Source organism: Coffea eugenioides, chromosome 2 (assembly GCF_003713205.1).
Source record: "Coffea eugenioides isolate CCC68of chromosome 2, Ceug_1.0, whole genome shotgun sequence".
NCBI classification, from domain to species: Eukaryota; Viridiplantae; Streptophyta; class Magnoliopsida; order Gentianales; family Rubiaceae; genus Coffea; species Coffea eugenioides.
The window spans coordinates 76,769,546-76,788,720 of NC_040036.1; the positions used below are offsets into that span (position 1 = coordinate 76,769,546).

At 34.5% G+C, this 19,175-nt stretch overlaps 2 protein-coding genes and 1 pseudogene across 3 annotated transcripts; all 3 read right to left on the reverse strand.

The window, feature by feature from the left end:
- Positions 1–427: 427 nt before the first annotated feature.
- On the reverse strand, positions 428–3,430 carry LOC113760942 (annotated as a pseudogene).
- A 7,533-nt stretch (positions 3,431–10,963) lies between these two features.
- On the reverse strand, positions 10,964–14,008 carry LOC113760941 (vestitone reductase-like). The gene is made up of 4 exons (XM_027303696.1): positions 13,709–14,008; positions 11,952–12,482; positions 11,390–11,591; positions 10,964–11,313 (listed from the first exon to the last, which is right to left on the reverse strand). Exons 1-4 carry the CDS (start codon positions 13,836–13,838, stop codon positions 11,169–11,171), a joined length of 1,008 nt encoding a protein of 335 aa, XP_027159497.1. The 5' UTR covers positions 13,839–14,008; the 3' UTR covers positions 10,964–11,168.
- Positions 14,009–14,519: 511 nt separating this feature from the next.
- Positions 14,520–18,750, reverse strand: LOC113760763 (glutathione S-transferase zeta class-like). Of its 2 annotated transcripts, XM_027303479.1 has the most exons (9): positions 18,388–18,750; positions 18,230–18,286; positions 17,668–17,753; positions 17,481–17,552; positions 17,058–17,111; positions 16,897–16,972; positions 15,652–15,713; positions 15,261–15,320; positions 14,520–14,918 (listed from the first exon to the last, which is right to left on the reverse strand). In XM_027303479.1, exons 1-9 carry the CDS (start codon positions 18,509–18,511, stop codon positions 14,820–14,822), a joined length of 690 nt encoding a protein of 229 aa, XP_027159280.1. In that variant the 5' UTR covers positions 18,512–18,750; the 3' UTR covers positions 14,520–14,819. The 2 variants fall into 2 exon arrangements, with proteins under 2 accessions (XP_027159280.1, XP_027159281.1); XM_027303480.1 differs by lacking the exon at positions 14,520–14,918 and having other exon boundaries at positions 15,306–15,394.
- Between the last annotated feature and the right edge of the window lie 425 nt (positions 18,751–19,175).

Genomic DNA, 19,175 nt, shown 5'->3' on the forward strand with positions numbered 1-19,175 from the left:
ATTTGGATGATAATTAACTGTCAAAAACGTAAAGAGGTGCCAAATAAACTTGATCAATTTTTGACCATTGTATGAACCAGGGAAGGATGGGTCTTATATCGAATCTTAAAACGGACTCGTCATGCAAATGATCGAATTTTGAAAAATATCTAATATATCATCAGTCCAAAACATTCTACAACTTACGAACCGCATGCAAGAAATTTTATATGAATACAACTGAACTGCGCATCTTCGAGGCAACCATTAAAAAAGCTAATTCTCTTCAAACCACCATAAAAAAAAAAAATAGACTCCGCTTAATTCTTCTTAGATTTGCCTTGCATGAGTGAATTCATATTGACCATCTTCCGACGAGGGAATGGTATATGACATTAGAAAAAACTGATTGTATCTCAATCGAATGAATGCGCACAGCGCATCATGCCTCTCAAATCTTGGTGTTCAGTCTAGCATTTGGAAATTTTCATTTTCCTGTCCCGAGTTTTACACAACAATGTAAGAGAATCAAACAATCTGGCAAAACAATTCGGCATAATTAAACAGCAGCTCAATTGAGCTTGCCTTTGGAAAATTATACATTACAACGATAGAAGAAAAAGCCAGTCACTTAATTTGCAATCCAGGCGGCATTTACAGAAAACCCTTTTGCTTGCAACACTGAATTGCTGCATCAAATATGTCTTCAATGCCATACTTGAATTTGAATCCAGTGTCCAAGAGTTTGTTGGATGACAGGCTACCAGATTCTCCTGATCCTGTAATCTCCTTCAAGGAACTGTAAGGAACTGACTTCCCTTAGATTTTCATTTTATCAGTATGTATTCAAATAACAATAAAACAAAAGAACTTACTCAGCAGTTGGTATTGGATATTCAGGATATCTAGCCGACAGACGCTCAGCCAACTTATCAACAGTAATTTCAACAGCAGAACATATGTACCTCCCTTTGGCTTCAGGATACTCAAACAGGAAGATGTGTGCCCTGGCCACATCATCAGTATGCACAAAAGATGTTCTATAAAGATTCTTGTAGCTGTTTTTGTCTTGATGACCTGCACAATCAGAAAAGTTTCAGGGAAATAGGATCTGAATTGAAACTTCTGATGACTAGCATTGTTAGACTTGAGACCATTCTTTGCCTTCTTCAAGTTGATGCAGAGGTTGTTGATGATAGCTATTTCTGAGGCAGCTCTGCAAATTAATTAAGAAAGCATTCTTCACTACTCGTGAAATATGTTTACCTAGTTACATTTCTTGCAAACTTCAACCTAAAATTCATGTGCTATCTGAAACATTTCGAATAATGCAGACAAATTCAAGTTAAGAAATACTTAATTTTGTCTTTCTGATGCTTGCAAACTAATTAAGAGAGAGTAACAGAAAGAAGTGAGTCATGCTATTCTGATAAACAAAAGCTTACCAATGATCATTGCCATTGAGGAGCGTACAGAGCCAGGCAGAAAAGGGCATACAAAGGGGCCATGTATCCAAGCTGGAATTATGCACACAAGATCAAGCCCATTTTTTTCTGCAAATTCTAAGGCAGCCTTTTCTGTTAACGTCTTGCTGATTGCATGAGAAGCAATCCCACTGCTGAAGCTCCTTCTAACATGATCTACATCACTCCAGATGCTTTCATCCACTATGCTTTCATTCTCATTAATAGAAATGACAGTGGATATACCGGAAGTATAAACAACTCACTTCACTGTCTTTGAATTAACGCATGCTTGAAGAATCCCAATTGTTCCCCTGATAGATCTATTGATCTTTGTTTCCTCGGTTTCTTTGCCCTCAAAATCCATAGGGTGAGCAACATGAAAGACTCCAATGCAGCCTTCAATTGCTCCATTAAAGCTATCTGGTTTATCAAGATCAGCATTGATAACTCGTAGTCTTTCTAATGCACCAGGTAGTTCTGTGAGGTGGTTAATGTTTTTCTTTTGATCTGGCAGTGAGTTTCAAATGTCAATTTTTGATAGTAACAGTCCGATAACACTCAGAACTAGCACTCAGTCTACAAATGGAGATTAAAAAACTTTCAAAATTCAACTTTTTGTCCCGTGATGTTCAATTGAGTATTCTTGGATAAGCTCAAACTTCACTCATGTCGCAGCTTTGCTAATATAAGCCTTCCTTTAGCATGTATAGAAACAAAATTGAAAAACCATTTTTGTTTAATCTGATCTCAGAGATCCAATCTCATAGATGTGCTGTTGCATGCATAAATTCTTACAGAGTTTAAGCAAGGATAGGTTATCATGCAGCATTGGTAGAATTGTAGGCTACATATACACTACTGTTTTTGTGGGAAAGTGTAGCCTAAATATCTCAAACCCATTATTATTATCTACCAATATTGGTTACAAGATTCTTGTTTTTAAATCCCTCCCACCCCACCTTCTCGACTTCCATCTGCTTGGTTCAGGATTTAAACCTTGGACTCGAAACTCCCTGACCTCGGTCTCAATGGTTTTAAAAGACACCAAAATCATTCTGAAGTCATAAAGTATGGGACATCTATTTGCATCCTTGAAATATAGCTACATCTTGCTAGAACTATCGCCCTGTCCCAGCTATTGCTTAACGGGGGAAAACATCAATAAAACCATCAAGGGGAACCTCAACGGAGATCGGGTGCATTTTTTTTTTCTTTCTTTTGGTGTCTTTCTTATGGTAACTAAAATAAACAGCACATATTGTATGTCTAATCAGATGGTGTTTTGATCCTGGGAGTACATTTGTGGTTTTATCATAGCTTTGTTATCATGAAACAATAACATTACACATAAAACAAAAATGCTTCAATAGTGTTTCTGTTTCACGAGATTAGTTTGAGGGTTATTTGCCAGACAGGATAAGTACATTTTGGAGCACAGAAATTTTCATATTCACATTCGATCATCAACAACCAATTGTCTTATACAGATGAAAACAACGGCTAAAGAATAGAAAAGATTATTATCCATTACCATTACAAGTACATGCATGCTAACGTAATCTTGGTTGGTTTTTACTTGGGGTGCCAGAAAAGAAGTGGATTTCTGGCATAATCAGCAGGGTTCAATTCTTATAGTACTTGGTTCGTTTACTAAAATGGCAAGTTGTATATAGTTGGCGAGGGAGGAAACGATACAGACAGAAATGGAAAAGTAGGAGAAGTAGAGAACTGATTACTAGTAAATTAACAAACATGAAAACCTGAAGAGGACCTAATTGTAGCGTTGACAGAATAACCATCTTCAAGAAGCCTTTTGATCAACCATGATGCCAAAAATCCAGTTCCACCTGTTACACATACTCTCCCCTTCTCCATCTTCTCCCCTTCCATTAATTTGTGTCCCTCTAGCCTTTAATACCAGTATAGTACTGTTTCGGCTCTTTGCAGTGGATTGTCAGTTTAAACTTGAAGAATTAATGGATATAATTGTTAGCCCTCAGTCAGGAATCAACCACGTTCACTCGTTCGTTTATTGTTGTCAGATCGATGTCAAATAGTACTAAGAATGCTATTGGAATTAAAAGTCAAAATAGACAACTGTTCATTGGTTATAATCTATGTTTTCAGAACCGGACCGGGTATCGATTCGGTCAAACTCAGGGGTCAGGGGTCAATGGATTCAACCGGCTTCGATAGGAGTTGAACCGGATAACGTCATAAATAAAAATTATTTAAAAATTAAAATATTATATGTAAAATACCTAATAATATGTTAATATTAATAAAGGTATATTTATATATATTTGATATTTTAAATATATTTAACAAGAGAATACAAAGAAATTAGAACAATCAAGTAACAATTTATATTATTTAATGAGCATTAACAAGTTTAGAATTAAAATTATGGACTTAATTGAAAAATAATACCAAATTTTAAGAAAATATTAATAAAGTATGAAATATTTGAGATATATTAGTAATTTTTAATAATCTAGGGGTCAAAACATAATATTGAAAAAGTTTGAGTTTTTTTTTTAAAAAAAACTGTTTGAACCGGAAAATCTGATTTTTTCCGGTCAAACCCGATTTTTGATAGGCTTTGACAGGGTTTTTACTTACCCAGTTTTTAAACATGACTCGGACCGGACACTTGGCCGGTTCTCGATTCGATCGGTCGAACCGGCCGGTCCGGTCCGAGTTTTAAAACACAGGTTATAATGGTTGAAAGGTAATGCTGCTGGTCCAATAGACATACCTATTGGGAGCTGAACCAGCCTGGTAGGGCCAACATGCCAAATACTTTGTCATTAGTACTTCATCATTTTATTAGTCTTGATTTCTATTTTAACTTGTCCTAAAGTATTTGTCACAAATGCTAAAGGAATATCCATATATGTGCAACTTAAGAATAAATTAATTTTTAAGATAATTTTTTTTAATGAATTGATAGTTATTTTAGTAGTTATGTCAATTGGTAGTTATCTTGTCTTGTGGTAATTAAGGGTTAATGGATAAAGTTAACACCAAGTTAACTATACAGACACTTTGGATCTGTTTGGTTGGAAGTAAAATATTTTTCTTGGAAAAATATTTTACGTGGAAGTAATTTTCCATGAAAATCATTTCCCTTTCATCATTTTCAGGTGTTTAGTTAGTTTATTGAAAATATTTTCTTACTTCATTTTTCTGGTGTTTGTTTAACTTTTGAAATATTTTCACTTTTATCTCTATCTTTACTTTGTATACATTATAATTACATACTTCTTCCCATGCAAAATAAGAAAATTTATCTCATTGTTTAACTTTAAAAAATCTTAGAGAAATGTATATATGAATAAAAAATATCTCCTTAAGCAATAAACAAATTGCTGGCCATTTAGTGTCAAATATTAATCACATGCAATGTTTATTGTGACATATATCTTGCACTCTCACTGCTGAAAGTTTCTCTAGAAAAGAATGTTCCTATTATACATAATTAATTACTAGCATAGGATGAGCAGGATGAGGTTTTTTTTTTATTTTGAATATACTAGGGGGAGGGTTGGGTTGGGTGGTACGGGAGAGGGAGTGTAAGAAAGAGGCCTTAGGTTCAAGTCCTCCTATTTACACTAAAAAAAAAAAGAACATACTACAAGATATTTTCAGTAAGTTTGGAACATACTACAGGCGGGATGTATGCATTTCGGAAAACAATTTCAGTAAGTTTCAAAGGGAAGTTGTTTTCCATAAGATGAGTGAAAATATTTTACATAGGAAAATGTTTTCAGTAACTTTTGTGCAACCAAACACGGGAAATTAGGAAAATATTTTCCTGGAAAACATTTTCACCCGAAACAAACGGACCCTCAATGTAAAATATTTTCAACGGAAAATGTCTTCCATAGAAAATTTTATCTAGGAAAATAATTACTTTCTCCATGTTTTTTCCAATGTTTGGGAGGAGATAAGACTACAAATCTTTAGTGGGGTATTGCACAAGTGGTACGTTTTGTTCTGAATCTTAAGGCTGGTGGGGGAACATGAATGGATAGTCTTACGATTTACGAGACGGATATGGAAAATAACTTCAGTTCATTTACATGGGAAGTCATTTTACAGCATCTGATGTAAAATATTTTCAGTAGGAAAAAATTTTCCCAAAGCAATAACCCAACCAAACAATAGAAAATCAGGAAAACATTTTCTGGAAAATATTTTCCTTCCAAACAAACAGACCCTTTATTTTTGTAAAGATAGTATTAAAAGGGAAATGAAAAAAAGACTAAGCTCCCAACTCTACCTTTCATTCAATTTTCAAAAAGAGCATTAAAATTATTTTTCAACATTAGATGCTCTAATGAACTAACATGAAATTCAAAAATTCAAAAAAATAACTAACGAAATTTGAATTTAAATTAAGGGATAATCATGAATTCAAAATGCTTTGTAATTAAGGGTTAATGGATAAAGTTAACACCAAGTTGACTATACAGACACTTTATTTTTGTAAAGATAGTATTAAAAGGGAAATGAAAAAAAGACTAACCTCGCATCTCTACCTTTCTTTCAATTTTCAAAAAAAGCATTAAAATTATTTTTCAACATTAGATGCTCTAATGAACTAACATGAAATTCAAAAATTCAAAAAAATAACTAACGAAATTTGAATTTAAATTAAGGGATAATCATGAATTCAAAATGCTTTGTAATTAGTACTCCCTCTGTTGGATTTTATTAGTCTTGATTTCTATTTTAGATTGTCTTAAATTATTTGTCACTAGTACTAAAGGCAAACCCATGTATGTGGAACTTAAGAATAAATTAATTTTTAAGATAATTTTTTTTAATGAATTGATAGTTATGTCATTTGGCAGTTTCTACCTGAAACAGTAATAGAGTCCTATTGCGTCGGGCACAAGATAGGGATGGTTGTTAGATCAACGGTCCTGAACAATTTTATATTTTTGAAACGTTTTATAATTCTAAATGAGTTTCATGCAGAATAATTGTGTTTTTATTGTCAAATTTTACAAGTAATTTACATAAAATTACACGATTTAAAAAATATTACACCGTTCAAAATGACAACCGATCACCCCCTGGGTATAATTGTTAGCCCTCAGTCAGGAATCAACCACGTTCACTCATTCATTTACTGTTGTCAGATTGATGTCAAATAGTACTAAGATTGCTAGTGGAGTTATTTTCCTGGGAAAAAATTGTTAATTAAATGTGATTTGTTGGGTGACAAAAAAATGACATTATTAATTAGTTATTAACAATTAATTGTCAAAAATTGATAATTAAATGTGATTTGTTGGACAACAAAAAAAAGGAGCCCAAATTTTTGTTAATGTGATTTGTTGGGAAAAAAACAATTAATACAAAAAATCGATAATTAAACATGGTTTGTTAGGAGACAAAAAATGAAATTATTAATTAACTATTAATAATGATATATTGTTAAAAATTGGTAGCTAAACATGATTTGTTAAACAATAAAAAAAAGGGAGCCCAATTTGTTGTCAACAAGATTTATTGTTGAAGATAAAAGACCAAATTTTAGCACCATTCATCTAATCAAAACTCGCCACATCACCATTTTCATATGTAATTAGGAGGACTACCACCAATTGATCAATCACAAGGCGACACCTTATCAATTTAGAATCAATTGGAGGACTACCACTAATTGACCAATGAGGCAACACCATCTCAGCAATTGGAGGACTACTACTAATTGACCAATGAGGCAACACCATCTCAGCAATTGAACTCAATTGGGAAGTCTCTCATTCCCCAATAGACTAGATACGTTAATAAAAGTGGTAAATCAAGGAAAATACTTGGGGTTACCAATGGTCATCACAAGAACCAAAGATTATGACTCTGTTTGAATTAGCTGTTTTTGAAAGTGTTTTTGAAATATTTTACTGTAACAATGTATATGGAAAACTTTTACTGCAGATGTTTTTTGTGATATTTTTGGAGATATTTTTGGAATATATTTTAGAGTATTTTTAAAGTTTACAAATTTTTAGGGTATATTCTAAAAATTAACACTACTACTCATCACCACCACCCCTCTCCCTTCTCATCTTCCATTTCTTTCTTCGTTCTCCTCCCTCTTCCTTTTCTCTCTCCCCTCTTCTCTTCCCCTTTCCCGCGATACCCCGCTCCTTCAATTTGGCTTTGATGGGTGTGACGGGAAAAAGGAGTGCAAGGGGAAGGGAGGAGGAAGAAAGGAGAAGGGGAAGAGAGGAGGAAGAGGGAGGGAGAGGAAAGAGGAGGAAGGAGAGGATGGCGGCGATGGTGGGTAGCGATGATCTTTTAAAGAAGAAGATGATGTAAATTTTTTTTAATTTTTTTTATATATTTGGAGTTCTTTTTATATATTAAATGGATGTGATGTTTTTGAAATTATTTTTGTTTATGTATTACTGTGACATTATATATAAAAAACTTGTTTTTCAAAAAATGAAGAACCCAAACAGAGGCCAAGTTTTTGGTTTCATCAGAGAAAACTGTAAGAAAACTATTTCAAGCTGGAGGAACAAAATGCGAAGCTAGACAGGGAAAGAGGTTTTACTGAAAGCAATAATCATGACAATGCCAACTTATGCAATGTCATGTTTCAAGCTTCCAATGAAACTATCTGAGAGATAAATGCAATTGTGGCAAACTTTTGGTGGAGAGAAGAAAATGGAAAAAGGAAAATCCACTGGTGCTCATAGAAGAAGATGACAAATGATAAGGATACTGCTAGACTAGGTTTCAAAGATCTCCAAAGATTCAACAAAGCTCTGCTGGGCAAACAGATTTGGAGGTTTCTCACATGCCCAAATCTTCTGAGGAGCAAAGTGATGAAAGTTAGGTACTATCCCATGGAGTCACCCCTGAACTATAAAGTCAAGAGCAATTCATCTTGGATATGGCAAATTTTGATGGGAGGTAGAAATGAAGTAAATAGAGGAGCGAGAAAGAAAATTGGGAACGGTAAGAACACTAAAATTTGGGAAGATGCTTGGATACAGGATTGCAAAACCTCCAGGTTGCCAGATTAGCAAAGTGAGTAAGTTAATAATCTTTGGAATTTGACTCATTGGTACTAGAGGTGGCAATTTGTCCCAAGTCCCAATGGGTTACCCATGTCCAAAAAGACTTTGGGTGGGATGGATATTGCAATTTGATATTGGGTTTAAAATGGGATGCATCCCAATTATACCCATTATTTGATGGGAAATGTTGGGAAATACTTGGGTACCCATTGGGCCCAAATATCTTTTCAAAAAATTTCATTTATCAAAAAATTCTTCTTTGATTTTTTTTTTTTTTTTTGTTGCAAAAATCTGATTTTTTTTCACTTCCATTTTCTTTCTTTTCCTTTCTTCACTTTCCTACAAAAGAAAACCAATTAAGTAAAAATGATTTCATTTAAACAACTTTAAAAAAACAAAGATAACAATAAAAATAAAATGAATTGGTAAAACTTTGGTGTCGACAAGAATCAATGCTTTACTAACAACTGTTAGCATCCTCTATGTTGATTTTATACTAATTGTTGAACTATCTATATAGATTTCTATATGCAATCCTGTTATCAATTTTTAATCAGGTTCTTCGTTTCTGTGCTAGCTTTATTCAACATTTAATGTGAATTTCGTTTGTATCAAATTTTGGAAATTTTAAGAATGTCAGTAAGAATGAATTTGGTGTTAAAAAAATCTTGTTTCTAGTCCTTGTGTCAGACAATATTATGGGTAAGGTTGGAATATTACTGTATATCTATCTTTTCCTTTATTTGTTAATCCAATTTTTGGTTTAATTCAGGGAGAAGATATGTTCATTCTTACCAAAATGTTATGTCTTTTAAAAGTAACTGTTGATCGTTCTAAAGTGTAAATGAATTCAGGAAAATATAAATTCACAATAAGATCAAAAGAAATTTAATAAATAAAAATATTAAAGTTATATAAAAAATAAAAAAGAATTAAAGAAAAAAAATATAGAAAATAGATTTAGGTATTGGGCGGGATCAATCTAAACTCATTCCAAAGTGATCCCGCCTAAGTTAATCCCAAAACACATATGGGTAAGGTTAGACCCAATCCCATATGATTCGGTTTCATTTTCTGTCCAAGCAAATCCCGTCCATCCGCCCATTTTGCCACCTCTAATTGGTACTATTTATTTCTCTTTTGATGCCCTCGACATCCGCTCCATACATTTTCATTGTTTTGATTACTTGCTTCTTCTTCTTTTTCTTTTTTTTTTTTTGAGGTAGGGGGGAACTTCCTAATCAAATGTGCATGCAGATGGCTAAAACATATGCATAGATTAAAAAAACGAGTAAATTATATATATATATATATATATATATTGACAGTATATACATTATCACTGTTGAATTTATAATATACGTGTAAAAGTTGAATTTCAATTCAAATTTTGTATAATTTATCATTCATCTAATGCTGACAGTGTATAGAAGATTAATTCTTTAAAGAAATCAAATATTCCAACGTAAGTCTCATCGGGAAATCAGATTTCACTTCTCAATAGCTGAGCAAAATGAAATATTCCAAATGCCCAGAGCAGCAATATTTTGACCATGGATAAAAACCAAACGGTCTAAACAAAAAAAACTTACAGAAACGAATAGAAAGGAATCCATAACAAGCCCAGAACCAATACAAATTCCACTTAGGCAAAAAAGATTTGGTAACTACCACTGCATATCAGTTTCTCCTTCAAGAAAAAATTACCAATATTTACATGTAAATATGTAATAAGATTATCTCTATAGTAGGTAAAGTTGAGATTTCAAGAATTAGACGTTTTAGATTCAAAAGTGGTGTTCGCTATTCTTTTCTTGACCGTTTGGGACTTTTTTTTCTTGTGTTGATCCTTGCCATATAACTACATATTTTCTTTTTAAGCTGTTAGTTTTAAGTTCATGGTCATGCAGAAAGAAATATAGTAATATCATGAATTGGCCTTCTCAAATCATTTGCTGGATTTTTAAGTGCAATAAGTGAAAAAAAAAAATATAGCTTAATCACAATCTGCTAAAGGCTAATTAAGGAAAGAGCATTACTACCTCAAGCACATGATTGCCATGCCAAATCAACTAATTAAGTTTTCTCTGGTGCACTCCTTTAATTGTTTAAGCGACCAAGGACCCCATTGTAAATTAATCGAATCTCCTTGGATTGATCAGGTTTTGTTTTGGCCTCTGCTGCATTATTTCCTACGAATCAACTATACAATCTGGTTTGTGTTGAACTCTTGAGTAGCAATACCCAGAATGAATGTTATTTTTTGGGGTTGTTTCAGACGTCCTATCTGAATGGAGAAGGAAAGTTTCTGTCATCAGTTTTCTGCTGAATTCGGTTTTAGAGTAAAGCAGCTTATGATCTTCTTTTTACCAAAGTAGAGGCAACGATCTTATTAGCAAGCAGGCTAATACTTTAATTTCATCACTGCATGATATACTATGGTTATTAAGAAATAAGAGTTTCATTTTCCAGTCCTCAGTGGTCAACAACTATATTGGAGAATCAAAAAAAATATCTGGTGACACAATTTTCCTTTAATTAAACGGATGCGAGGATGAAATAAGTAATCCTGTTTTCTACACTGAACAAAACGTAACAACGAGTGGTAGCCTTTGGAAAATCATGCACTATGACAGTGGAAGATAAATCAAAGTCACTCATTTTGCAATCCAAACAGCAGTTATAGAAAACCATTTTGTTTGCAACACTGAATTGCTGCATCAAACATGTCTTCAATGCTGTATTTGTATTCGAATCCAGTGTCCAAAAGTTTCTTGGAAGAAAGGCTACCAGATTCTTCGGATCCTGTCATCTCCTTCAAGGAACTGTAAGGAACTGACTTCACTTAGATTTTCATTTCATCAATATGTATTCAAATAACAGTAAGATAACAGAACTTACTCAGCAGTTGGTATTGGATACTCAGGGTACCTAGCGGACAGGCATTCGGCTAACTTATCAATAGTGACTTCAACAGCAGAACAAATATACCTCCCTTTAGCTTCAGGATACTCAAACAGAAAGATGTGTGCCCTGGCCACATCATCAGTATGCACAAATGGTGTTTTATAATGATACTTAATGCTGAATTCATCTTGATGACCTGCACAATAAGAAAAGTTCCAGGCTGAGAGGATCCTCAAGTGAAACTTTTGATGACTAGCATTCTTAGACTTTAAACCATTCTTTGCCTGTTTCAAGCTAATGCAGAGTTGATGATAGCTATTTCTGAGGTAGTGCAGGCAAATTAGTCAGACAAGCATTCCTCAGTGAAATATGTTTGCCTAGTTATATTTCTTGCAAAGTTCAACCTAAAATTCATGTGCTATCTGAAACTTTTCAAATAATGCAGACAAATTCAAGTGAAGAAATACTTAATTTTGTCTTTCTGATGCTTGCAAACTAATTAAGAAAGGGTAACAGAAAGAAGTGAGTCATGCTATTCTGATAAACAAAAGCTTACCAATGATCATTGCCATTGAGGAGCGTACAGAGCCAGGCATAAAAGGGCATACAAAGGGGCCATGTATCCAGGTAGGAATTATGCTCACAAGATCAAGCCCATTTTTCTCTGCAAATTCCAATGCAGCTTTTTCTGTTAACGTCTTGGTGATTGCATAAGAGACCGGCCCACTACCACCAAAGATCCTCCTAATATGATCTACATCACTCCAGATGCTTTCATCCACCATGTTTAGGCCCTTATCATTTGACCAGACAGTGGATGCACTGGAAGTATAAACAACTCGCTTCACTGTCTTGGAATTAAGGCATGCCTGAAGAATCCCAATTGTTCCCCTGATAGATCTATTGATCTTTGTTTCCTCGGTTTCTTTGCCCTCAAAATCCATAGGGTGAGCAACATGAAAGACTCCAATGCAGCCTTCAATTGCTGCATTAAAGCTGTCTGGTTTATCAAGATCAGCGTTGATAACTCGTAGTCTTTCTAATGCACCAGGTAGTTCTGTGAGGTGGTTAATGTTTTTCTTTGGATCTGGCAGTGAGTTTCAAATGTCAATTTTTGATAGTAACAGTCCGATAACACTCAGAACTAGCACTCAGTCTACAAATGGAGATTAAAAAACTTTCAAAATTCAACTTTTTGTCCCGTGATGTTCAATTGAGTATTCTTGGATAAGCTCAAACTTCACTCATGTCGCAGCTTTGCTAATATAAGCCTTCCTTTAGCATGTATAGAAACAAAATTGAAAAACCATTTTTGTTTAATCTGATCTCAGAGATCCAATCTCATAGATGTGCTGTTGCATGCATAAATTCTTACAGAGTTTAAGCAAGGATAGATTATCATGCAGCATTGGTAGAATTGTAGGCTACATATACACTACCGTTTTTGTGGGAAAGTGTAGACTGAATATCTCAAACACATTAGTATTATCTACCAATATTGGTTATAAGATTCTTGTTTTTAAATCCCTCCCACCCCACCTTCTCAACTTCCATCTGCTATGTTCAGGATTTAAACCTTGGAATCGAAACTCCCTGACCTCGGTCTCAATGGTTTTAAAAGACACCAAAATTATTCTGAAGTCATAAAGTATGGGACATCTATTTGCATCCTGGAAATATAGCTACATCTTGCTAGAACTATCGCCCTGTCCCAGCTATGACTTAACGGGGGGAAAACATCAATAAAACCATCAAGGGGAACCTCCACGAAGATTGGGTGCATTCACTTTTTTTTTTTTTTGGTGTCTTTCTTATGGTAACTACAATTAACAGTACATATTGTATGTCTAATCAGATGGTGTTTTGATCCTGGGAGTACATTTGTGGCTTTATCATAGCTTTGTTATCATGAAACAATAACATTACACATAAAAAAAAAATGCTTCAATAGCGTTTCTGTTTCATGAGATTAATTTGAGGGTTTTGGAGCACAGAGACTTTCATATTCACATTCGACCATCAACAACCAATTGTCTTAGTCAGATGAAAACAAGGGCTAAAGAATAGAAAAGATTATTATTATCCATTACAAGTACATGCATGCTAACGTAATCTTGGTTGGTTTTTACTTGGCGTGCCAGAAAAGAAGTGGATTTCTGGCATAATCAGCAGGGTTCAATTCTTATAGTACTTGGTTCGTTTACTAAAATGGCAAGTTGTATATAGTTGGCGAGGGAGGAAACGATACAGGCGGAAATGGTAAAGTAGGAGAAGTAGAGAACTGATTACTAGTAAATCAACAAAGATGAAAACCTGAAGAGTATCTAATTGTAGCGTTGACAGAATAACCATCTTCAAGCAGCCTTTTGATCAACCATGATGCCAAAAATCCAGTTCCACCAGTTACACATACTCTCCCCTTCTCCATCTTCTCCCCTTCCATTAATTTGTGTCCCTCTAGCCTTTAATACCAGTATAGTATTGTTTGGGCTCTTTAATTTGCAGTGGATTGCAAGTTTCAACTTGAAGAATTAATGGAGATATTTCTTAGCCCTCAGTCAGGAATCAACCACGTTCACTCGTTCATGTATTGTTGTCGGATCGGTGTCAAATAGTACTAAGATTGCTAGTGGAGTTATATTCCTAGGAATTAAAAGTCAAAATAGACACCTGTTCATTGGTTAGAATGATTGAAAAGGTGATGTTGCTGGTCCAATAGACACCTGTTTGGAGCTGAGCCAGCCTGATAGTGCCCAACGTACCAAAAGCATTGTAATTAGTTTGGTGGTTAATTAAAACCACAAAGGCTATGCGTTTTAATTAACTACAATAATAACATATTAAAAATTAATTTAGCTTTGTTTGGAGGATTTGGATATAAATAGAAGAAGATATAAATTGGGATTAAAAAGGATAAAACTAGTATTAAAAGGGAAATGAAAAAAAAAAGACTAACCTCCCAACTCTGCCTTTCATTCAATTTTCAAAAAGAGCATTAAAATTATTTTTCAACATTATTATGTTTCGACATTAGATGCTCTAACGAACTAACATGAAATTCGAAAATTCAAAAAAATAACTAATTAAATTTGAATTTAAATTAAGGGATAATCATGGAAGGGAATTTAAATTTGAATAACAAACAAAAATAACTAGCATTAGATGCTCTAAACAAATTGTATACATCGTGGTGCATTTATTTGCTGGAGTGAGGCGTCCAACAAATTGAGACTGATTGATGCCATGCCTCTCCACATTAGCTATTCTGGGAAAGACATGCTACATATTATCCTTGCATTCCCAGAAATCATAGGGAGACACAGACTAATATCTCAGCCATGACAAGTTTGAAACTATTGGAGCCTATCTAGATAAACAGCTGCACTTTGCAACTGCAGATTCGCAAGTCATCATCTCAAAGCTTTCAATTAACCGCATCGGGTTGTCTTTCGGGCAGAGAATCAAGAAATTCTGGTAAAGCCTTGTATGAATTGAATATCCTGCTCAATGTAGGGAACTTAGACTGCAAAAGAACAAGAAAAGGGACAGTATGATACTTAAAAATCACCATATTGCACCAAAGAAGGAAACTATCTTCAGAAGCACAGTGCAGGAAACATGTATAAACTCTAAAGGAAATAATGGTCGTGTTTCTGGGAGATGAATATTCCTACTTGTGGGCATCCAGAAACAAATTTCACAACATACCAAGTATGTTCTTTTTGAGGTTTACAATGGGATGCAGCTATGAGTTAACAAACAAATGGAGTAAAACTCAAAAGGCATTGGTTTGGAGGCAAACACAAAACAAGCAATGTCTCAGTGCATGACAGGTACATGTATGTATTGTTGCGTTGGGACTTACCATGTCAATATTAAACCTTTTTATTGCAACAGCAATTTGCGGTGCCAAAAATACATCAGCCTGCAACATCCACAAGTCCAAGTTCAATAATGACCGTTGAAACCATCAGATTTCAACTTTCTGTTTGTTGTTTCCTGGGACAGATTTTTAGCTGCAGGTAGTTTCAATTCCAAAAACAACAAAGCAGTTTTCATTTCTGTTCCATCCAAATTCATTTGGTGATCTCCACATTTATACGACTTTCAGTAACAAAAGAATATTCTCACATATTCATACATGCACAACGTTCTTAACAGTTCAGGTCGTTGGAAGATGACTCTATTTGATACTCGACTATCTCCATACTCAAATCCAAAATAAAAAGATAATCAGACATGAATTACTACCATACCAAGTATATTTCATCTCCTGTAGCATATTTCCCAGCAAGGCTGTTTAGCAACTTCTCAAGAGCTGCACAGAAACAAGATCCAATTCGTATTACAACTACCCCAAAAAATTACGGCAATAGATGAACACTGAGGTGCAAAATGCAAGATACAAGCAGTGTCCGTTTAAAGCATGACCCCAATGTTCCTCATCGATCAAGAATACCAGACCTCAAAAAGTCACAGACAAGAATTGACTAGATCAGTCATTCTCTAGTTCCGTAAGCAACAGTTTGAAAGAGTTTTTTTTCCACATTTTCCAGTAATTAGATTTTTTTGATTGATTTATCAATTATTTAAACATCTGTTTTAGTCCATTTCATATGATAAACTCATAAAACTCTATGTTTAATCTAACAAGAATCTAAACAGTTTTTGTCCAGTTAACAACAACATCTTGTGAGTAGTCCCTGAATCAGAACCAATTTGTGATTACCATGATTCCTCAGTGATAAATCAGAGTTTTTTTGACTAACTCATCTGCACAAGTTCCAATCATTATAAGAAAGTAAGCCAGTGTATCTACATGATTGGCTTGAGTAACAAGAACTCTAGAAGACAATGCAATAGTACCAATTCTTTCTTCCCCGAAACACAATATCTGAAGATCTCGGAGAAAGCAAGGGCAGTTAAATTGTTCAATATGTCATGATGAAAGACAAAACTCTCTGCAGGACAAGTTCAAAGAATACATTGCCATTTAATTGTTTTTCCAAATACTACACATTTGCTAGGATAAAGAAAGAACACATTTGGGATGTCATTTGTGTCATCTATTAAGTGATCTTCATCCACGTATGAGATAAGAGCAATAGTTTCATCTAAACAGATGAAAATGGCTGGTGAACTTAAAGAGCGTTGACTGTGATGTGTATAGCTGCACCAACACAGCTAAGACAGATTTCAGACCCATAGAAGCCCAGTGAAATCATAGGCAGATCTACATCATGATTTTGGACTTGAGGGGATACAAGAAAATGCGATCTCCCTTTTGAAATAGAAGAAGTTTGAGCACTTGGGATAACTAGAAAGGACAAAACAGATGGCAAAATGAAGTTTATGTTTTGAATTTTTCCTAAAAGTACTTGCGATTTAATCATCAAAACTCAGTTACTAAAGCATGGTAAGAACTAAGAAGGGATCACTTCAAACCTGGAAACATAAGAAAAGCAGTAACCAGAATGACAGATTCCAACATAAATACTCACCAAAGAAGCCTGTCTCTATCTTAGATTGAGCCCATGATGATCTTTCTTCGGAACCAAATTTTTCCTCAATATTCCTCTATAAAATGGAAAAGAGATGAGAAACTAAACCTAAAGGTTCTATCCTGCCTAAAATATCAAAATGGTGGTGAGGAACTTTATACCAGCACTGACACCATATGCAGAGGCTGTATGCTGGAGGAGACAATGTTTGCAGCCTGTAAGAGAAACATACCTCCTCCAATGAGCGAAGAAGAAGTTTGCTTGAACAAGTAATCTCAAGCATCAGCGTTATTTACTTAGTGCAGAAAAACATCAATAGGTAAACAGCATGAGCTGTCCATGTGAAACACTTAATGTTCCTGTCTTGATGGAAACTTATGTTTGAAATAACAAGCCAGCAAATGTTGTTTTACCGCATCACAAACTATACTTCACAAATTAGTATGAGTAACTCCCTATTCTTGCTTCTCTTAAAGGTGAACTTATGTATTGGCCCCGTTGGTAATGCAATGCTTACAGGTACAACCATATCTTGGTCATCCTAAGGCCTTTCATGGAATAATTCAGAAGTCCTTGGAGCTAACCTGAAGATTGAGGGCTCGTAGTCCAGGATCAAGGGGCATTAATGCTTTGTGGGGATACTTCTCCTCCAGATACTAGCCAATAGTTGCCAGCAGAGAATTTGCACAGAAGTTAGAAAAGCATTAAAAGGAAAACCTTATCGGGGAAAATAAGTAGGAAGAACAGAGTAAACAGTCATTTAGAGCAAACCAGCAATATTGCCAATGAATCAGACACCACCAAATCTGCATCAGCCAACGCAGGAACATAATGTAGTGGATTTATTTTCTCAAACTCTGCACAACATTTCCATGAAAATGAATGAATAGCAGTATTTCTCAACCACATGTACAATAGCACGACTCTAACAGTGTATCTTGGATTACATGAAAGTAAAGAGCAGGCAAAAAACTTGATACACCAATCATTTGATAAGTACTATGAAATAGGCATCAGGTTTATGGAAATCTTATCGCACTGTTTGTTGCAGTTGACTTCTAATACTAAAATGACACATTTTATAAAATATCTGTTTTTTTGTTTGGTTCTAGATTTTTATCAAAACTTTATTAACTTCTCATTGAAAAACAAGTGAAGAATAGTTTTCCTCCAAATGTTTCACGATTCTAAACGTATCAAAACATAATGAAATTGTCGAAAAAAACAAGAAAAAGCAAAAGGAGTGATGAGTATGACAGATGCAATGTTGTTAAGAGCACTAAACAACTCAAATGACTCAATCGAAAGGCCAGAAGAAGGAGACAGAGAGAACCTGGGCTGAATTGCTCTCCTTTGCTAAGATTTACTGCTCTATACTCATACGGAAGCCCTGTAATAAATGAGTCAACAACAGCAAAATTAAAAGAGTTCCTAGTCGCATACCAAAAATAAGTTCTTGAGCAAGAAATGAAAACAGGATTGATGGAGAACCTTTAAGATTCAAAGCAAAGCGGACTCTCCAAGAGCATGAACTCTGCCAGAAAGAGTAGAGTATAAGCTTTGGAGGGGCTGTTGATGTTGAATTATCAACAGGGCTCGCACTCTTCTGCTGCATTTGGATTGACTAAATGATTTACAATCAGCAAACAAGCTAATACTGTAATCACTGGGCAAGAAGAGGTTGCTCCTCGTAGTGACTAACCAAATTGAAAGAGAAAAACGTTATTCAATGAGTTTGGTTGTGAAAAGTTCAAGAACTGTTAGGAAATAATTACAGGGGCAAGACAGATCATAGGAAAGGCTAAACTCATTAGTCAGCTCAAATGTACAAAGGATTGGCCTAGGAGGTATGGTGCTTGGTTTCTCGGTGGATATATTCGGTTATTCTCATGTATGGGGAATTTACTGAGCTATGCTGCCACTGCCCCTAATCCACTTTGTGTAGCAACTAATCTTGTTTGGATTGTTTGTCTCCGTAGAAAAATTTTTATATTTCTGTGAATATATTTTTCAATCAATTTTTTATATCATATTCATCAAATCGTTACAGTATACGTATTTTTTTTATAAAAATTTCTAAAAATAGCAATCCAAACAGAGTAGGAACCAAAAAAATATATATAAAATTAGTACTTGTTAGGTGTAATGTTAGTATTTCCTAATAATAAATGAATGGTTCCCTAAGTGCATTGTTACATTTGGCACTATAGTGCGTAGAACTTTTCAAATAATTGTGACAAAAACAAAAAAACTAGTAATAACTCACCTTCGTAGAACTT

Excerpts from the sequence above, each read along its gene's own strand:
- LOC113760763 (XM_027303479.1), bottom strand. The coding sequence starts at position 18,511 with ATGCAGCAGAAGAGTGCGAGCCCTGTTGATAATTCAACATCAACAGCC. Across the intron at positions 17,553-17,667 it reads ATTCATTGGCAATATTGCTG|TATCTGGAGGAGAAGTATCC; the intron begins GTTTGCTCTAAA and ends ACTATTGGCTAG. Across the intron at positions 17,112-17,480 it reads TACGAGCCCTCAATCTTCAG|GCTGCAAACATTGTCTCCTC; the intron begins GTTAGCTCCAAG and ends TTTCTCTTACAG.
- LOC113760941 (XM_027303696.1), bottom strand. The coding sequence starts at position 13,838 with ATGGAAGGGGAGAAGATGGAGAAGGGGAGAGTATGTGTAACTGGTGGA. Across the intron at positions 12,483-13,708 it reads TACAATTAGATACTCTTCAG|ATCCAAAGAAAAACATTAAC; the intron begins GTTTTCATCTTT and ends ACTCACTGCCAG. Across the intron at positions 11,592-11,951 it reads CTCAATGGCAATGATCATTG|GTCATCAAGATGAATTCAGC; the intron begins GTAAGCTTTTGT and ends CTTATTGTGCAG.